The sequence below is a fragment of the Engystomops pustulosus genome, chromosome 3 (genome assembly GCF_040894005.1).
Source record: "Engystomops pustulosus chromosome 3, aEngPut4.maternal, whole genome shotgun sequence".
Classification (NCBI taxonomy): Eukaryota; Metazoa; Chordata; class Amphibia; order Anura; family Leptodactylidae; genus Engystomops; species Engystomops pustulosus.
In genome coordinates this window covers 10,256,016-10,274,475 of record NC_092413.1, presented here as the reverse complement: position 1 = coordinate 10,274,475, position 18,460 = coordinate 10,256,016, and the positions used below count along the sequence as shown (strand labels likewise).

Genomic DNA, 18,460 nt, shown 5'->3' with positions numbered 1-18,460 from the left:
CACACTGCCGCCGCCCCTCAACTAAGTGATCAGCGGCAACAGCATGAAGAGGCGCCGAGGCACCGGAAGCTGCCACCAGTGACGGGCTATCCCCCCCCTCCCAGCGGGGGATGCACCACAGCACTGGATTTTGATGTTATCGCCACTGCCGAGCCGCCCTGACTGTCCGGCCTTGCAGCCGATGCCTCCCCTGCTCCCCCACTGTTACCACAAACAGAGACGGAGCCCATCGCCACATCAGATGTCACACCTGTAATCTCCCTGCACCTTTGCACCGGGTCCACAGCAGTACTCGGGTGGGTTTGGGTAGCAGGGCTTGCACAGTGAGCTGACCCTGCGCTTTGCCCGGGGGGGTGTACAGGGAGGGGGGTAAAGATGAATCGTACCTCTTCTTGCTGCTTGGGCCTGGTCTTCTTTGCCTTCCTCCGGCTGCTCCCCCCAGCGGCTTCCTCTGGGAGTTCATCACCAAAAGAAAAGTTCGCCATGCGCACTGGGGACTCGAGCAGCCGGATCTCCGCCATGAGCGCCCCTCCCTGGCTGCCGGTGTCACTGTCCTCCCCCGAGCGAGGTGTTACTGCTGGCTGTCCTGCAGGGGGCCCACTGCACGAGGCCTGCTGATCTTCCTGCAGGCCGCCAGGTGGGAACTGCTGCTCGTCATCATCATCATCCTCCTCCTCCACCTGGCTTGCAGGCTGCAACCCCATCAGCCTTTGCTCTCTGTTATCAGCCATCTGAGCAAATCGGTCATCATTAATCAGTTTTTCCTTAAATGGTCCGCTGTTATCACAAATAAATGTCTTTCTTTTTGTCAGCTTGTCAATCTCTGCCTTTAGGTGATTAATCTCTCCTTTAACCTCCGTCTTGCGCTTCTTTGGCGCCGTGTTCGCCCTGGCGCGGGCACATCGCAGCTCCTCCCGGAGCCTCCTGATGGTCTTGGTCGCCTCTTCGTACTCACAGAGGTGGCTCTGGACCCGGGAGGCATAGGTGGACAAAGACTCCCGGGGCCCCTGCACCGCCCAGCCTCCCCCCGCATGGTCAGCCTTACCTCTGTGAGCACGCCGCTTCATAGTTCCAGCCCCGGAAGGACCGCTGTCACCCGCACCATCATGGATATCCAGGTTCTTGCTGCGCCGCTTCACACTAGACCCAGGGGGAGTAGGGGCAGTATTACTACGACTCCTGGTGGAACGTCTCACCCCTGAGTCCTCCATAGCGCTGGCCGGTTCCTGGCTACCCCTGCCCCCCGCCGGCCTGGCCCGGGAAGCAGGAGCCTGGGGCTTGCCGCTCTGGCTCATGCCTGGAAACCCACCCCCTCCCTGGGAAGGGAGAGAGCAGGCCCCAGGTGGAGGTGGATTATTCCTGGAGCTCAGAGCAGCAGCAGCACACAGCCTCTCACAGCAACAGACAGAGATAACGAGCTAACGAGCTCCAGAGATGCACTCACTATCTGCTGCTGGTGCAGTCACTGTGTACATACATGACATTACTTATCCTGTACTGATCCTGAGTTACATCCTGTATTATACCCCAGAGCTGCACTCACTATTCTGCTGCTGGTGCAGTCACTGTGTACATACATGACATTACTTATTCTGTACTGATCCTGAGTTACATCCTGTGTTATACCCCAGAGCTGCACTCACTATTCTGCTGCTGGTGCAGTCACTGTGTACATACATGACATTACTTATCCTGTACTGATCCTGAGTTACATCCTGTATTATACTCCAGAGCTGCACTCACTATTCTGCTGCTGGTGCAGTCACTGTGTACATACATGACATTACTTATCCTGTACTGATCCTGAGTTACATCCTGTATTATACCCCAGAGCTGCACTCACTATTCTGCTGCTGGTGCAGTCACTGTGTACATACATGACATTACTTATCCTGTACTGATCCTGAGTTACATCCTGTATTATACTCCAGAGCTGCACTCACTATTCTGCTGCTGGTGCAGTCACTGTGTACATACATGACATTACTTATCCTGTACTGATCCTGAGTTACATCCTGTATTATACCCCAGAGCTGCACTTGCTATGAAATGTCCTGCTTGTTCAGGTTCTGCATTCAGAATCATCAATCTCTTCTTTTTGTCAGATTATGGACAGGACTATATTCCATATGGACAACTCTTACAATATCCCCAACATTAAAGGCACAGGATACGTCTGTAAGACCAACTTACCCTCTAATACGGCTTTCCGAGGTTTTGGTGGCCCACAAGGAATGATGGTGGCTGAAGCTTGGATGACGGACGTGGCGGAGGTGTGCAGACTGCCACCTGAACATGTAAGCTTGTTACCTGTATGTGAGATATCCATAGGGGAACAACTTCTATAGGGAGAAGAAGAATATAGAAATATTGATTAAAAGTATCCTGGCTGCTGAAACAGCGCCACCTTAATCCACAGGCCATTTCAAGTATTGCAGTTTAGTAATAGTTGACCATTGACTTGGATCTTCTCTCCTCTCACAGGTCCGGAAGCTGAACATGTACCAGGAGGGGGATCTCACACATTTCGGTCAGAAACTGGAATCCTTCAATGTCCACCGCTGCTGGGATGAATGTCTGAAGAACTCCTGCTACCACGAAAGGAGAATCGCAATCGCAACGTTTAACAAGTGAGGAATAAAAGTTTTGGTCTGTCGGTCAGAATGGCATTGGTCAGGCTTTTGTGATGATGGTTACGAAGGCGCACAGCTTGGTGGTTACTCACATACTCGGTGGATCTAGTTTTCTCGGAAAGAACAATGTAACAATAGTTACTTATAGTTACATATAGTGGCATATAGTTACATATAGTGGCATATAGTTACATATAGTTACATATAGTTACATATAGTGGCATATAGTTACATATAGCGGCATATAGTTACATATAGTGAGTGGCATATAGTTACATATAGTGGCATATAGTTACATATAGTTACATATAGTGAGTGGCATATAGTTACATATAGTGGCATATAGTTACATATAGTTACATATAGTGAGTGGCATATAGTTACATATAGTGAGTGGCATATAGTTACATGTAGTTACATATAGTGGCATATAGTTACATATAGTTACATATAGTTACATATAGTGGCATATAGTTACATATAGTGGCATATAGTTACATATAGTGAGTGGCATATAGTTACATATAGTGGCATATAGTTACATATAGTTACATATAGTGAGTGGCATATAGTTACATATAGTGAGTGGCATATAGTTACATGTAGTTACATATAGTGGCATATAGTTACATATAGTTACATATAGTGGCATATAGTGGCATATAGTGGCATATAGTTACATGTAGTTACATATAGTGGCATATAGTGGCATATAGTTACATGTAGTTACATATAGTGGCATATAGTTACATGTAGTTACATATAGTAGTAGATGACTACAACCGCCAGGGGCCCCCATGTCATTATGTGGTTATGTTATAGGCTGCCCCCTACAGGAGGTACATGGTATAACACTATAGTCATAGACATTGCACCACGTTGGCTTAAAGGGATGGTTGTATGTGGTTCACCCCTCTGACCTGGTCCTGTATGTTGTGCCCCCCCCCCATCAGGCAGCATCGCTGGAAGAAGAGGGGCATCGCCATCATCCCCACCAAGTTCGGCATCAGCTTCACCCTTTCGTTCCTCAATCAGGTGCGCGTCTCTTTATTGTACCTTTAATACCGCTGCGTTATATGTTACTTTTATCCCATTAATTATACCTGTCTATTACAGGCCGGGGCCCTGGTCCACGTGTACACGGATGGGTCAGTCCTCCTGACTCATGGAGGAACAGAAATGGGTCAAGGGCTTCACACCAAGATGATCCAGGTATACAGTCCTGTGGTTTTATGTATCCAGCCCCTCTGCAGGTCTATGCGTCTCCATGGTCACAGACCACAAACTGACCCTGTGTAGTCTGATCCATCAGGTGTACAATTCTGTAGCAGTAAGATGTCACAAGGACAGACCCCGGATATGTCACGTAATATTCTCCATCGCTGGGATCTAATGTTGTCTTCCGTTTCTCAGGTCGCTAGTAAAGCTTTGGGAATACCGACCTCAAAGATCCATATCAGCGAAACCAGCACCAACACAGTCCCCAACACCTCCCCGACCGCTGCGTCTGTCAGCTCAGACCTCAATGGCATGGCCATATATGTAAGAGCCCGAGAGCATCATTGTCCTGTATACTGTGCCTGTACTGTGTACTGTATACTGTACTGTATGTGTACTGTATACTGTGTACTGTGTCTGTACTGTGTATACTGTGTACTGTGTCTGTACTGTGTATACTATATACTGTGTCTGTACTGTGTATACTATATACTGTAATATACTGGTTTGTATGTTCTCTCCGTGTTTGCGTGGGTTTCCTCTGGGTCCTCCGGTTTCCTCCCACACTGCAAAACTTACTGGTAGGTTGTTTAGATTGTGAGTCCCATTGGGGACAGGGACTGATCTGGTAAGCACAGTGCAGCGCTGCGGTATCTGTGTGCGCTATAAAAATAATAATAATAATTATTACCTGTATTGTGTATACTTTACAGTATATACTATATACTGTGCCTGTACTGTGTATCATGTATACTGTATTCTGTGTCCGTACTGAGTATACTGTATACTGTGCTATGTATACTGTAGTGTACCCGTATTGTATATACTATATACTGTCTGTACTGTGTATCTTATGTACTGTGTCTATACTGTGTATATACTGTATACTGTGTCTGTATTGTATACACTGGGTATGTACTGTGTATACTGTATTCTATGTCTATCCTGTATACTGTGACTGTACTGTGTACGAGAGTGTACTGTATCTATACTGTGCATACTGTATACTGTGTCTGTACTGTGTATAGTGTACTGTATCTATACTGTGTATACTGTGTCTGTACTGTGTATAGTGTACTGTATCTATACTGTGTATACTGTATACTGTGACTGTACTGTGTACGAGAGTGTACTGTATCTATACTGTGCATACTGTATACTGTGTCTGTACTGTGTATAGTGTACTGTATCTATACTGTGTATACTGTATACTGTGTCTGTACTGTGTATACTGTGCAGGGGCGTAACTACAGGGGTAGCAGCCATAGCAGCTGCTATGGGTCCACAGTGTCAGGGGCCCCCAGCATCTGGGGTATTGGGAGTGTATATGTTGTATGTCTGTATATGGTATTGTATGCATGTGTGTATATGGTCTATCAGTGTGTGCATATGTGTTGTGTATATACACTCACCGGCCACTTTATTAGGTACACCATGCTAGTAACGGGTTGGACCCCCTTTTGCCTTCAGAACTGCCTCAATTCTTCGTGGCATAGATACAACAAGGTGCTGGAAGCTCCTCAGAGATTTTGCTCCATAGTGACATGATGGCATCACACAGTTGCCGCAGATTTGTCGGCTGCACATCCATGATGCGAATCTCCCGTTCCACCACATCCCAAAGATGCTCTATTGGATGAGATCTGGTGACTGTGGAGGCCATTTGTGTCCAGTGACCTCATTGTCATGTTCAAGAAACCAGTGTGAGATGATTCCAGCTTTATGACCTGGCGCATTATCCTGCTGAAAGTAGCCATCAGATGTTACAGGGTACATTGTGCTCATAAAGGGATGGACATGGTCAGCAACAATACTCAGGTAGGCTGTGGCGTTGTACCAAGGGGCCCAAAGACACCATGACACCACCACCACCAGCCTGAGCCGCTGATACAAGGCAGGATGGATCCATGACACCACCACCACCAGCCTGAGCCGCTGATACAAGGCAGGATGGATCCATGACACCACCACCACCAGCCTGACCCCCTGATACAAGGCAGGATGGATCCATGACACCACCAGCACCAGCCTGACCCGCTGATACAAGGCAGGATGGATCCATGACACCACCACCACCAGCCTGAGCCGCTGATACAAGGCAGGATGGATCCATGACACCAGCACCACCAGCCTGAGCCGCTTATACAAGGCAGGATGGATCCATGACACCAGCACCACCAGCCTGACCCGCTGATACAAGGCAGGATGGATCCATGACACCAGCACCACCAGCCTGAGCCGCTGATACAAGGCAGGATGGATCCATGACACCACCACCACCAGCCTGAGCCGCTGATACAAGGCAGGATGGATCCATGACACCACCACCACCAGCCTGACCCGCTGATACAAGGCAGGATGGATCCATGGCACCACCACCACCAGCCTGAGCCGCTGATACAAGGCAGGATGGATCCATGACACCCCCACCACCAGCCTGAGCCGCTGATACAAGGCAGGATGGATCCATGACACCAGCACCACCAGCCTGAGCCGCTGATACAAGGCAGGATGGATCCATGACACCAGCACCACCAGCCTGAGCCGCTTATACAAGGCAGGATGGATCCATGACACCAGCACCACCAGCCTGACCCGCTGATACAAGGCAGGATGGATCCATGACACCAGCACCACCAGCCTGAGCCGCTGATACAAGGCAGGATGGATCCATGACACCACCAGCACCAGCCTGACCCGCTGATACAAGGCAGGATGGATCCATGACACCAGCACCACCAGCCTGAGCCGCTGATACAAGGCAGGATGGATCCATGACACCACCACCAGCCTGAGCCGCTGATACAAGGCAGGATGGATCCATGACACCACCACCACCAGCCTGAGCCGCTGATACAAGGCAGGATGGATCCATGACACCACCACCACCAGCCTGACCCGCTGATACAAGGCAGGATGGATCCATGACACCACCACCACCAGCCTGAGCCGCTGATACAAGGCAGGATGGATCCATGACACCACCACCACCAGCCTGAGCCGCTGATACAAGGCAGGATGGATCCATGACACCACCACCACCAGCCTGAGCCGCTGATACAAGGCAGGATGGATCCATGACACCACCACCACCAGCCTGAGCCGCTGATACAAGGCAGGATGGATCCATGACACCACCACCACCAGCCTGACCCGCTGATACAAGGCAGGATGGATCCATGACACCACCACCACCAGCCTGAGCCGCTGATACAAGGCAGGATGGATCCATGACACCACCACCACCAGCCTGAGCCGCTGATACAAGGCAGGATGGATCCATGCTTTCATGTTGTTGACGCCCAATTCTGACCCTACCATCCGAATGTCGCTGCAGAAATCGAGACTCATCAGACCAGGCAACGTTTTTCCAATCTTCTACTGTCCAATTTCGATGAGCTTGTGCAAATTGTAGCCTCAGTTTCCTGTTCTTAGCTGAAAGGAGTGGCACCCGGTGTGGTCTTCTGCTGCTGTAGCCCATCTGCCTCAAAGTTGGACGTACTGTGAGTTCAGAGATGCTCTTCTACCTACCTTGGTTGTAACGGGTGGCGATTTGAGTCACTGTTGCCTTTCTATCAGCTCGAACCAGTCTGCCCATTCTCCTCTGACCTCTGGCATCAACAAGGCATTTCCGCCCACAGAACTGCCGCTCACTGGATGTTTTTTCTTTTTCGGACCATTCTCTGTAAACCCTAGAGATGGTTGGGCGTGAAAATCCCAGTAGATCAGCAGTTTCTGAAATACTCAGACCAGCCCTTCTGGCACCAACAACCATGCCACGTTCACAGGCCACAAATCACCTTTCTTCCCCATACTGATGCTCGGGAGAACTGCAGGAGATTGTCTTGACCATGTCTACATGCCTAAATGCACTGAGTTGCCGCCATGTGATTGGCTGATTAGAAATTAAGTGTTAACGAGCAGTTGGACAGGTGTACCTAATAAAGTGGCCGGTGAGTGTATGTATATATATATATAGTGTGCATTTGCAGTGTATGTATATAAGTATATAAATATTTAAATATGTGTGATTGTAACTCACATGTGTGAGTACACAAATATGTATAAAGTGGAAGGGGGCCCCATTCAGAAGTCTGCAATGTGGCCCTGTTCCTTCTAGTTACACCCATGATACTGTTTCTGTACTGTGTATACTGTACTGTATGTACTATGTATAGTAGATACTGTATTTGTACTGTGTATAGTGTATTGTGTCTATGCAGTGTATCTGTATGGGGAACTCTTTCCATGTCCTGATGAATAATATTCTTGTTTCCTTATGTCATCCCTAGGGGGAGCCGGCTACATACAGCTCCTAATGAACTCAGTTGTTTTTATTGTAGGTATTGAGCTCCCCCTGGTGGTGGCTGTGGAAATCATAAACAATTATTTTCGTGGGGATAAGCTGTGCTCCACAAATGCTTTCCCTCTGAATATCCTATATATATATATATATATATATATATATATATATATATAAATAATTATTACAATTAGTGTTCTGCATGTTCATAATCATCTTCTTATTGTTCCAGAACGCCTGTCAGACATTACTCGAGAGGCTGGAGCCGTACAAAAAATCTGACCCCAATGGAACATGGGAAAGCTGGGTATGTGTCCATTCATTCATTATAATAATAATTAAAGGGACGGTCCATTCTCTCAATCAAGACATCCCGACATTACAGTAATAACATAGTCCTACATTGCACACCCTCATATGAATGGTAAAACATATTGAACATAGGTTCTCTGCCCTACTCAGGCTCATATAGGGGACCCCTTTAAATATAATCTACATGAACTTAGAAATACTATAGATTGGAGTTGCCCTTTTGATGCATTTCTTCAACATTAGAAGATGTGACTGCAAATAATGGAGAATTCACAGCTGATCGTCAAGGTGTCACATACTTCACAGCAGCAGTAAAGCGAGATACTTTACCTTTACCAGTAAAATATGGATACAGTTTGCAGTGTGACACCTTGTGGCCAAAAAGGAGAATGCAAAGTTAGAATTTTTGCTTAATCCCAATTAAATGAAATGTAAAATTTTGATAAAAGTTTTATGCTTTTTGCTCTAGATCAGAGCCGCCTATGAGGACAGAGTCAGCCTCTCGACCACTGGATTCTATAGGTATTCCATATACATTATTCTATGTCCCCATATATATATGTCTATATATTGCTCTATACATGAATATGTATTCATTATTAGATTATTTTGTCTTTAAGGATTGACGGCATCGGTTATGACCCTGAGACGAATAAGGGGACACCCAGCAACTACTTCAGCTACGGGGTGGCTTGTTCTGAAGTGGAAATCGATTGTTTAACGGGTGACCACACGGTAAAACATGGCATAGATTATTATTGTATGATATTAAATGGTGGAATATTATACAATATAACATAATAGTATTTGATAGAATACTATAAGAATCAGTCTACAGTCAGCTCCTGAGCTCCCCCTAGTGGTGACTGCAGGGAGATACAATTTTATCATTTTATCATTTATTATTTCTTTTTCTATGTAGAGGATTTGGAACTTTGTATCAGGAGATAAAGCAGTGGAAACTATAAATATACATTACGGAATGAATCCACATGGAACAATAGGCACAAGGTTCTTCTCACTTTCTATATGATGTTTTTCAGAACCTGCGTACAAATATAGTGATGGACGTTGGTACAAGCCTTAACCCGGCACTAGATATAGGGCAGGTAAGTTACACAGAATACTTACAGTATATGTAGCGGCCATGTTGAACTAGGCCCGTACTAGAAGAGTTTATGTCCTGCCTCCAATCCCCGTGGAACCATTACAGTCCAATGTGATCCGATACTGGCAATGGGGCTTTACAAAATTTAGATCAATTCTAGAATGTTATAACATTTTCTTGTCTATTCTTCTTGTGTTCTGTCTGCAGGTTGAAGGAGCATTTGTCCAAGGACTCGGACTTTTCACATTGGAAGAGTTAAAATATTCCCCAGAAGGAAACCTGTACACCCGAGGCCCGGGAATGTACAAGATCCCAGCGTTCGGTGACATCCCAGCGGAATTCAATGTGTCGCTTCTTCGGGATTGCCCAAACAGCAAGGCCATATATTCATCCAAGGTGAGGCTGCCCCCTGGAGTAATAAATGTAAATTACACTTATTATTCTGCGTGTATGTGGCCACCACAAGGGGGAGCTCTCTGCATATAGATTCATATAGTATCGAATATTAAAAATTCTAGCTGTAAAAATCTCTACACATTGGGCTCCCCCTGGTGGCAGTGCAAAGATTCTGGAGTAATACCTGTACAGTGCAGTTAGTATTCTGGCTGTATGTGGCCACCACTAGGGGGAGCTCTCTGCATATAGATTTATACAGGATTGAATATAAAACATTCAATCTATAATAATCTCTACACATTGGGCTCCCCCTAGTGGCAGTGCAAAGATTCTGCAGTAATACCTGTACAGTGCAGTTAGTATTCTGGCTGTATGTGGCCACCACTAGGGGGAGCTCTCTGCATATAGATGTATACAGGATTGAATATAAAACATTCAATCTATAATAATCTCTACACATTGGGCTCCCCCTAGTGGCAGTGCAAAGATTCTGGAGTAATACCTGTACAGTGCAGTTAGTATTCTGGCTGTATGTGGCCACCACTAGGGGGAGCTCTCTGCATATAGATGTATACAGGATTGAATATAAAACATTCAATCTATAATAATCTCTACACATTGGGCTCCCCTGGTGGCAGCCCGAGGATTTCTATATTGATAACCCCACCAATCATCTGTTTGAAGCCCATTTTGGTATTTTTTTTAATGCTGACAAAGCATAGTGCTGTAGATTGCATAGTGGCTGTGCCGGGTATTGCAGCTCAGTTCCATTCACTTAAATGGGAATTAATTGCAAACAGGACCAGTCACTAGCCTGGGAGGTAGAGGTGCGGTGTCAGACCCCCACTGGAGATTTGACCTGCTCTTTTTGGGGGGCTCCTGTTGTCCTACCAGACCCTACCAATCTGACTTTGTTGACTTGACATAATGTCAGCCTTATAGATTGTGCAGAAGTGGCTGGGGAAGAGGGGACAATTTTAGGGGTTCTGTAATATGTCTCTGTGTAATAATATTGGGTCTTGGTCCGGAGCCCCCCCCCCATCACATGACACGACTGATACAGTGAGATACATTGTTGCGAGCTCCTGTAGACATTGCTACATAACATTCACAATTTGCACTTTCCAGGCTGTCGGGGAGCCTCCACTTTTCTTGTCGGCCTCCATTTTTTATGCCATTAAAGATGCGATCATGTCGGCCAGAGCAGAGTCCGGCATCAGCGGGATATTTAGGCTGGACAGTCCGGCAACACCGGAGCGGATCCGTAACGCCTGCGTGGATCAGTTCACTAGACTGGTAGGTGTCTATCACTGGTTTGTATCCCCTTAGTCACCATGAGTCTAGTTACACAGTATTAAAGGTTCTGGATATAAAAAGGGATGTGGCTTTCTTAAAGGGGCGGCGCCGTAATAATCTTCAGAATTAGTAAAGCTGCACCTGTGATATAATCTCCTGTAATAACTCTTCTTGCTCGTCTTCCTTCAGTGTCCTGCTCCGGAACCCGGGACGTTTAAACCGTGGTCTATAAGGGTCTAGAACCGGAGATCCATGTACATATAAACCCATGAGGACGGATCCTAGGAGGAGGCACAATGACTGACCCCTCCCCCATCCATTATATATATGTATACATCTATGTAATATGTGATACCTGTAATTTATTGTATAATAATAATAATGTTAAATAATAATGAATAATATTGTTAAATATAATAATGTGCCATGATGACGGGTACAGCGGAATGAAGATATTAACAAACATGGAGTATATAACTTTAGATAGAAGAAGCCCCAGTGTGAATCGGCATCTGCCCCGGGGGCTGATCCTGCCCAGGCCTCACTGTGCCCCTCATGTCACCAGTCGGTGGCTCCCCAACGCCTTCCCCTGGAGACATAATCTGCACGTGGCGCGTCCTGATATGATGTCATCATGGATACATTGTATTCTATATGAGTAATTCTTGTACTTGAGATGTTTCTGTATCAATCACACCTCGGCTTCACCCGGATCAGACACCGAGACCTATTTGCCCAGATTCTAATATCCTGAAGTGTCTCCACCTCATTTTTAGGTCCAAAGGAAACAACAAATTGAGAAACAATAGAATTTTTTTTATGCTTATGCAAATCATATTACAAGTGCCCTGGAGGCGGGCCCAACTTACCTATGGACAGACATAAGTTCCTCTCTATCTCTCCCCTGGAGTCACTACCCCTTTGACAATCTCATCCTCTCCAGCATCTCAGTCATCTGTGGGCAAATCTGGCTCACCCCTAGTGCTCTTGAAAGCTCATTTGCATATCCATCAAAAAAAGGATCATCTCTGCAATGCTCTGCGGTGCTTCATCGCCTTCCATTAAAGTTCCCTACACTGCAGTATTATTGGTTTGGGAGTCATTTTGGATCTCCAACAATTCCTTTAAGTAATGAAATACTGTCTGTCCAAAGCCACCACTAGGGGGAGCTCACTGAAGATTCATTTTTACAGCCACAATAAAATGTAAAAAAACAATCAGTATTCAGTGAGCTCCCCCTAGTGGTGGCAGAAATTCTAGTGAAGTACAGACCTATGATAATAGTAACTTCATAACTCTGCATGGAAACCTTTGAACAAAACTATTTGCAAGCTGTAGACACTTTGAGGCAATACATAAGGGGTTTGCCAAAGTAAACACAAAATTTTATGCAAATAGTTGAAATCCTATAAAATTGAGTAAAAAATAAAGTAAAAAGTTTATTGGAGAAAAATAAATAATCCAGATTATGATAATTTCACATTTTCGGACAAAGTCCTATTCCCAAATAATTGGTTGCGCAATGGGAAGGCGGTGAAGTCCCAGGAGTAGAGCTCAGTGATCTGCTGGAGCAGCTCCTTGTCCAACGCTTGGAATAACTTCTGGGAGAGCCACCGCGAGGTCACCTTCATCTGCCGGTCTATGGGGGGCGGCAGCTCCACCGCCTCCGATACCCCGATCCTCCTCAGTACATGAGACGCTTCAGCCTGGAGGAAATCGAGTAAAACGATGTGGTCATAGCGGACAAAACAAGGGTAACACAGGTGGAGGACGGAGCTGGTGGAGCCACCATCATCCCGGGTCTCCATCATCAGGATGTCTTCAATGAACTCCTCGAAGGAGACCTCCCCGGAATGGCCCTGCATGTAGATGGACACAAGTCTTTCCAATGGATCTCCAACGAAGAGAACCTTGGTGTAAGTCCGGAGCACACGAGCCAACGTTGCGGAGTTGTAGTTCACCATCCGGTCAGGGATGGAGGAGGAGTTGTCACCTATAGGTAGGACGTTCCTTAGCGTCACCTCAGATCTTCTCTCCAGATCTTGGATGAGCTCTTCCCACCCATCGATGGACACGTCTGGGGGTTTGCAGTAAAGTGTCCGGAGCTTGTGGCTGATGGTCACGGTGGACAGAAGATGTTCTGCAGAGTCCGATGCCTTCACGCTACGCAACTGCGGAAACCGCCGACAAAATTGTCTTAGCCGCTTCTTCCTGAGTTGCTGGACGTGAAGGAACGAGTCTAAGGTGATGGAAGTTCTCCTGTGATCTTCTCTTATATCTGCTGGAGGCGAAGAAGCAACTATGAGTGCAGAACGTCTAGCATCATCCTTATAAAGAGTCCTGCAGCAAGGGTTATGTACTGTCCCTGGAGAGATGCGTAATCAGACCTTTGTGTAGGTTGTTAGTAGCAGCAGGACTGTGAAATACGGATTTACTGTATATTCCAGGATTTTATAAAGGGGTCCTCACACTGCTGTGCTCTCTACAGCCAGTGTTAGGTATTGCAGCAGGATAGATATGTTATTAGACCATTGTGTATGTTGTTAGTAGCAGCAGGACTGTGAAATATGGATTTATGTTCCAGGATTTTATAAAGGGGTCCTCACACTGCTGTGCTCTGTGCTCTCTGCAGCCAGTGTTAGGGATTGCAGCAGGATAGATGTGTTATTAGACCTCTGTGTATGTTGTTAGTAGCAGCAGGACTGCGATATATGGATTTATATTCCAGGATTGTACTGGGAAAATTTCCTCACACTGCTGCGACCTTAGCTCCCTGCATTGAACTGCTCCATCCCTCTGGAGTGACTGCTGCTGAGGAGAGCATACAGAGAGCTAAGAGCACAGCAGTGTGAGGACAACCCCCAAGTAAAATGCTTGAATATAAAGATATAATATACTGTTACCTCAGTATCCGGCTAAAATAAGAAACTGAATCTCACAGATCATTTAGATAGTAGAATATTAATATTAATAACAATAATAATAATTGCTGATTCTATTATCTTTGTACTTTCTGGAGATGAATAAGTGACTTGTCCCTCTGTAAGCCCCGGATTCTTCTCCTTTTCGTAACTTTCTAGGTGTCGGGTGTGACCGATATTTTCTCTGTTTCCTGTTTCTATTCCTTTTCCGAAAAGTGACACAAAACAATCCCACGTGCGGGAAGAGACGACGTGTCCTCAGGTAGAAGAGAGCGCAGAGTAATGAGTCAGTAATGAGACTGCGACTGCACAGAGGTCACCGAGCTACAGACTATTGTGTAACCAGAGCTACACTACATGTCACCTGTGCTACACTACATGTCACCAGGACTACACTACATGTCACCAGAGCTATACCACATGTCACCAGGACTACACTACATGTCACCAGGGCTATACTACGTGTCACCAGAGCTATACTACATGTCACCTGTGCTACACTACATGTCACCTGTACTACACTACATGTCACCAGGGCTACACTGCATGTCACCTGTACTACACTACATGTCACCAGGGCTACACTACATGTCACCAGAGCTATACTACATGTCACCTGTACTACACTACATGTCACCAGGGCTACACTACATGTCACCAGAGCTATACTACATGTCACCTGTACTACACTACATGTCACCAGGGCTACACTACATGTCACCAGAGCTATACCACATGTCACCAGGACTACACTACATGTCACCAGGGCTATACTACGTGTCACCAGAGCTATACTACATGTCACCTGTACTACACTACATGTCACCAGGGCTACACTACATGTCACCAGAGCTATACTACATGTCACCTGTACTACACTACATGTCACCAGGGCTACACTACATGTCACCAGAGCTATACCACATGTCACCAGGACTACACTACATGTCACCAGGACTATACTACATGTCACCTGTACTACACTACATGTCACCAGGGCTACACTACATGTCACCAGAGCTATACTACATGTCACCTGTACTACACTACATGTCACCAGGGCTACACTACATGTCACCAGGACTACACTACATGTCACCTGTACTACACTACATGTCACCAGGGCTACACTACATGTCACCAGGGCTGCACTACATGTCACCAGGACTATACTACATGCCACCTGTACTACACTACATGCCACCACGGCTACACCACATGCCACCAGGACTACACTACATGTCACCTATACTACACTACATGTCACCTGTACTACACTACATGTCACCAGGGCTACACTACATGTCACCACGGCTACACCACATGCAACCACAGCTACACCACATGCCACCTGTGCTACACTACATGTCACCAGGGCTACACTACATGCCACCAGGACTATACTACATGTCACCTGTACTACACTACATGTCACCAGGGCTGCACTACATGTCACCAGGACTATACTACATGTCACCTGTACTACACTACATGTCACCAGGACTGCACTACATGTCACCTGTGCTACACTACATGTCACCAGGGCTACACTACATGTCACCAGGGCTACACTACATGTCACCTGTACTACACTACATGTCACCTGTGCTACACTACATGTCACCTGTGCTACACTACATGTCACCAGGACTACACTACATGTCACCAGGGCTACACTACATGTCACCTGTGCTACTATACATGCCACCACGGCTACACCACATGCCACCAGGACTACACTACATGTCACCTATACTACACTACATGTCACCAGGGCTACACTACATGTCATCAGGGCTACACTACATGTCACCTGTGCTACTATACATGCCACCACGGCTACACCACATGCCACCAGGACTACACTACATGTCACCTATACTACACTACATGTCACCAGGGCTACACTACATGCAACCACAGCTACACCACATGCCACCACAGCTACACCACATGCCACCAGGGCTACACTACATGCCACCACGGCTACACCACATGCCACCAGGACTACACTACATGTCACCTATACTACACTACATGTCACCAGAGCTATACTACATGTCACCAGGGCTACACTACATGCCACCACAGCTACACCACATGCCACCAGGGCTGCACTACATGTCACCTGTGCTACACTACATGTCACCCTGGCTGTACTTCATACCACCCGTGCTACACAACATGCCATCCTGGCTGTACTTAATGCCTCCTGTACTACACTACATGACTCCCGGGCTACACTACATGTCACCAAGGCTATACTACATGTCACCAGGGCTACACTACATGTCACCTGTGCTACACTACATGACTCCCGGGCTACACTACATATCACCAGGGCTACACTACATGTCACCAGGGCTAAACTACATGTCACCAGGACTACACTACATGCCACCAGGGCTGCACTACATGTCACCAGGGCTACACTACATGTCACCTGTTCTACACTACATGTCACCTGTGCTACACTACATGTCACCAAGGCTATACTACATGTCACCAGGGCTACACTACATGTCACCTGTGCTACACTACATGTCACCTGTGCTACACAACATGCCACCAGGGCTACACTACATGTCATCAGGGTTACATTACATGAAACCTGTGCCACATTATCTGCCACCTGGGCTACACTACATACCACGTGCTACAACCCCCAGTGTAGCAGGCAGAAGGTGACACCGGGCCCCTGATTGGCACCAGCAAGCAGAATGCCCCCATCACAGTATAATGCCCTCCTCCGCTTCCTTAAGACACCCAAGTAGCATAATTGCCATTGGGTTCCCCAAAGAAGACCCTGATTAGCAGTGCCACCATATAATATAATGTTCCCCCCAGTGGCATCCACATACTGTAGAATAAACTGGTATTGGAGCAGTTTAATACAGAGAGTACAGAGCACAGAAGTGTGAGGAAACGCTACAATACTGGAATATCAATCCACATATCACAGTCCTGCTGCTATTAACCAGATAAAAATAGAAGGCGTAGGTCCCAGCTGTGGCAATACAGGAACAATGTACAGAATGCAGGGACCCCCCTCCATGGGTCCGTCTTGTCCTTAAGAATCCGGTTTGTTTACCTCTATGCTTGCGGATTGTCAGTACATGACCCAGAACATGTAGGAATAAGGTCATGGGGGATGAGTAATACAGGAGCTGGCACTAATGAGGGCACAGACTGGCACCATCCACATTGTGCCATATACAGTACTGTAGCATGATGGGTAATGATAGAATTGTGCAATCATATAAAAGGTTTACAATAACCTGTAGTATAATAGTTGCAGTTATATGGTCCCCCAGACCACATGAGAAGACCCCTAAATATTGGCTCATTAAATTTGTGTATAATGCACTTAATATATTGAATACAATCTTCTGCTATACATTTTGGCTCAGTTCACATCTAAATTCACATAAAATATATAAAATTCATATTTCACAGTCCTGCTGCTACTAATAATATAGACATAGGTCTGATTACACATCTCTCCATGGACAATACCTAACACTGGCTGCAGAGAGTACAGAACAAAGCAGTGTGAGGACACACCCCAGTACAATCCTGGAATATGAATCCATTTATTACAGTCCTGCTGCTGCTAACATCATACACAAAGGTCTGATTATGATGTCACTGCACTGTGAGTGGTGATGTCACTCCTCTAGTGATGTCACTCCTCCAGCTCAGGAGAATCTGATTTCAACCCTGACCCCTCACCTGTCACCACCTGCCGCTGCCAAACTATCACCGTCTTCATCCACAAGAAAATAATTCCCAACACGATCAGTAATATCACTAATCGGATCATAAACTTCATCGTCAGGTCCTGGAAGGGAACAAACTGCGGCTGTTGTGTCCTCCCCCTCCCCCACTGCGGCCAACAAACAAGAGGTTAAAGTACACTTGACACAAATCTGTCCTGCAGAGGGATACAAAGTATATCTGCTGGTGGGGGCATGTCCTGGGGGGTCTGCAGGTACAAGAGAGAGTGTGCCACAGCAGCGCAGAGGGTTTCAGCAGATCAGTGTGCTGGTCTGTTATGTGATCTGTCTAGAACTCACAGAAAGCAGAGAGCAAGCAAATCTCTAAGGCTACATTCACACTACCGTATGGGGGGCGTATATGCGGCCGATATACGTCCCCCATACACTTCTATGGACTCACGGCGCCCTACGGGAGCGGTACGGTGTCCTATCTTTTCCCGTATTACGGTACGGTGTCCTATCTTTTCCCGTATTACGGTACGGTGTCCTATCTT

At 46.5% G+C, this 18,460-nt stretch overlaps 2 protein-coding genes across 6 annotated transcripts in view; one reads left to right on the top strand and one right to left on the bottom strand.

Annotated features, from left to right (window-relative positions):
• The window catches only part of XDH (xanthine dehydrogenase), an 81,547-nt gene extending 69,830 nt beyond the window's left edge, over positions 1-11,717 (top strand). For all 4 annotated transcript variants that reach the window (XM_072139991.1, XM_072139989.1, XM_072139990.1 and 1 more), the window contains 12 exons: positions 2,106-2,297; positions 2,485-2,630; positions 3,587-3,668; positions 3,750-3,845; positions 4,047-4,175; positions 8,387-8,461; positions 8,936-8,988; positions 9,087-9,201; positions 9,510-9,575; positions 9,782-9,970; positions 11,099-11,266; positions 11,456-11,717. In XM_072139991.1, the coding sequence (XP_071996092.1) occupies positions 2,106-2,297; positions 2,485-2,630; positions 3,587-3,668; positions 3,750-3,845; positions 4,047-4,175; positions 8,387-8,461; positions 8,936-8,988; positions 9,087-9,201; positions 9,510-9,575; positions 9,782-9,970; positions 11,099-11,266; positions 11,456-11,506 (1,362 nt within the window). In that variant the 3' untranslated portion in view covers positions 11,507-11,717. The remainder of the gene's footprint in view (positions 1-2,105; positions 2,298-2,484; positions 2,631-3,586; positions 3,669-3,749; positions 3,846-4,046; positions 4,176-8,386; positions 8,462-8,935; positions 8,989-9,086; positions 9,202-9,509; positions 9,576-9,781; positions 9,971-11,098; positions 11,267-11,455) is intronic.
• A 757-nt stretch (positions 11,718-12,474) lies between these two features.
• Positions 12,475-18,072, bottom strand: LOC140120944 (carbohydrate sulfotransferase 11-like). Of its 2 annotated transcripts, none has more exons than XM_072139993.1 (2): positions 17,920-18,072; positions 12,475-13,544 (listed from the first exon to the last, which is right to left on the bottom strand). In XM_072139993.1, the coding sequence occupies exons 1-2, from the start codon at positions 18,017-18,019 to the stop codon at positions 12,733-12,735; spliced, it is 912 nt and encodes a 303-aa protein (XP_071996094.1). In that variant the 5' UTR covers positions 18,020-18,072; the 3' UTR covers positions 12,475-12,732. The 2 variants fall into 2 exon arrangements, with proteins under 2 accessions (XP_071996094.1, XP_071996093.1); XM_072139992.1 differs by having other exon boundaries at positions 12,477-13,547.
• Positions 18,073-18,460: the final 388 nt, after the last annotated feature.

What these genes read in the sequence shown, in the direction of transcription:
- LOC140120944 (XM_072139992.1), bottom strand. Translation starts at nt 18,019, where the DNA reads ATGAAGTTTATGATCCGATTAGTGATATTACTGATCGTGTTGGGAATT. An exon ending in GCAGCGGCAGGTGGTGACAG is followed by an intron (nt 13,548 to 17,919) that starts GTGAGGGGTCAG and finishes CTTCGCCTCCAG; the next exon opens with CAGATATAAGAGAAGATCAC.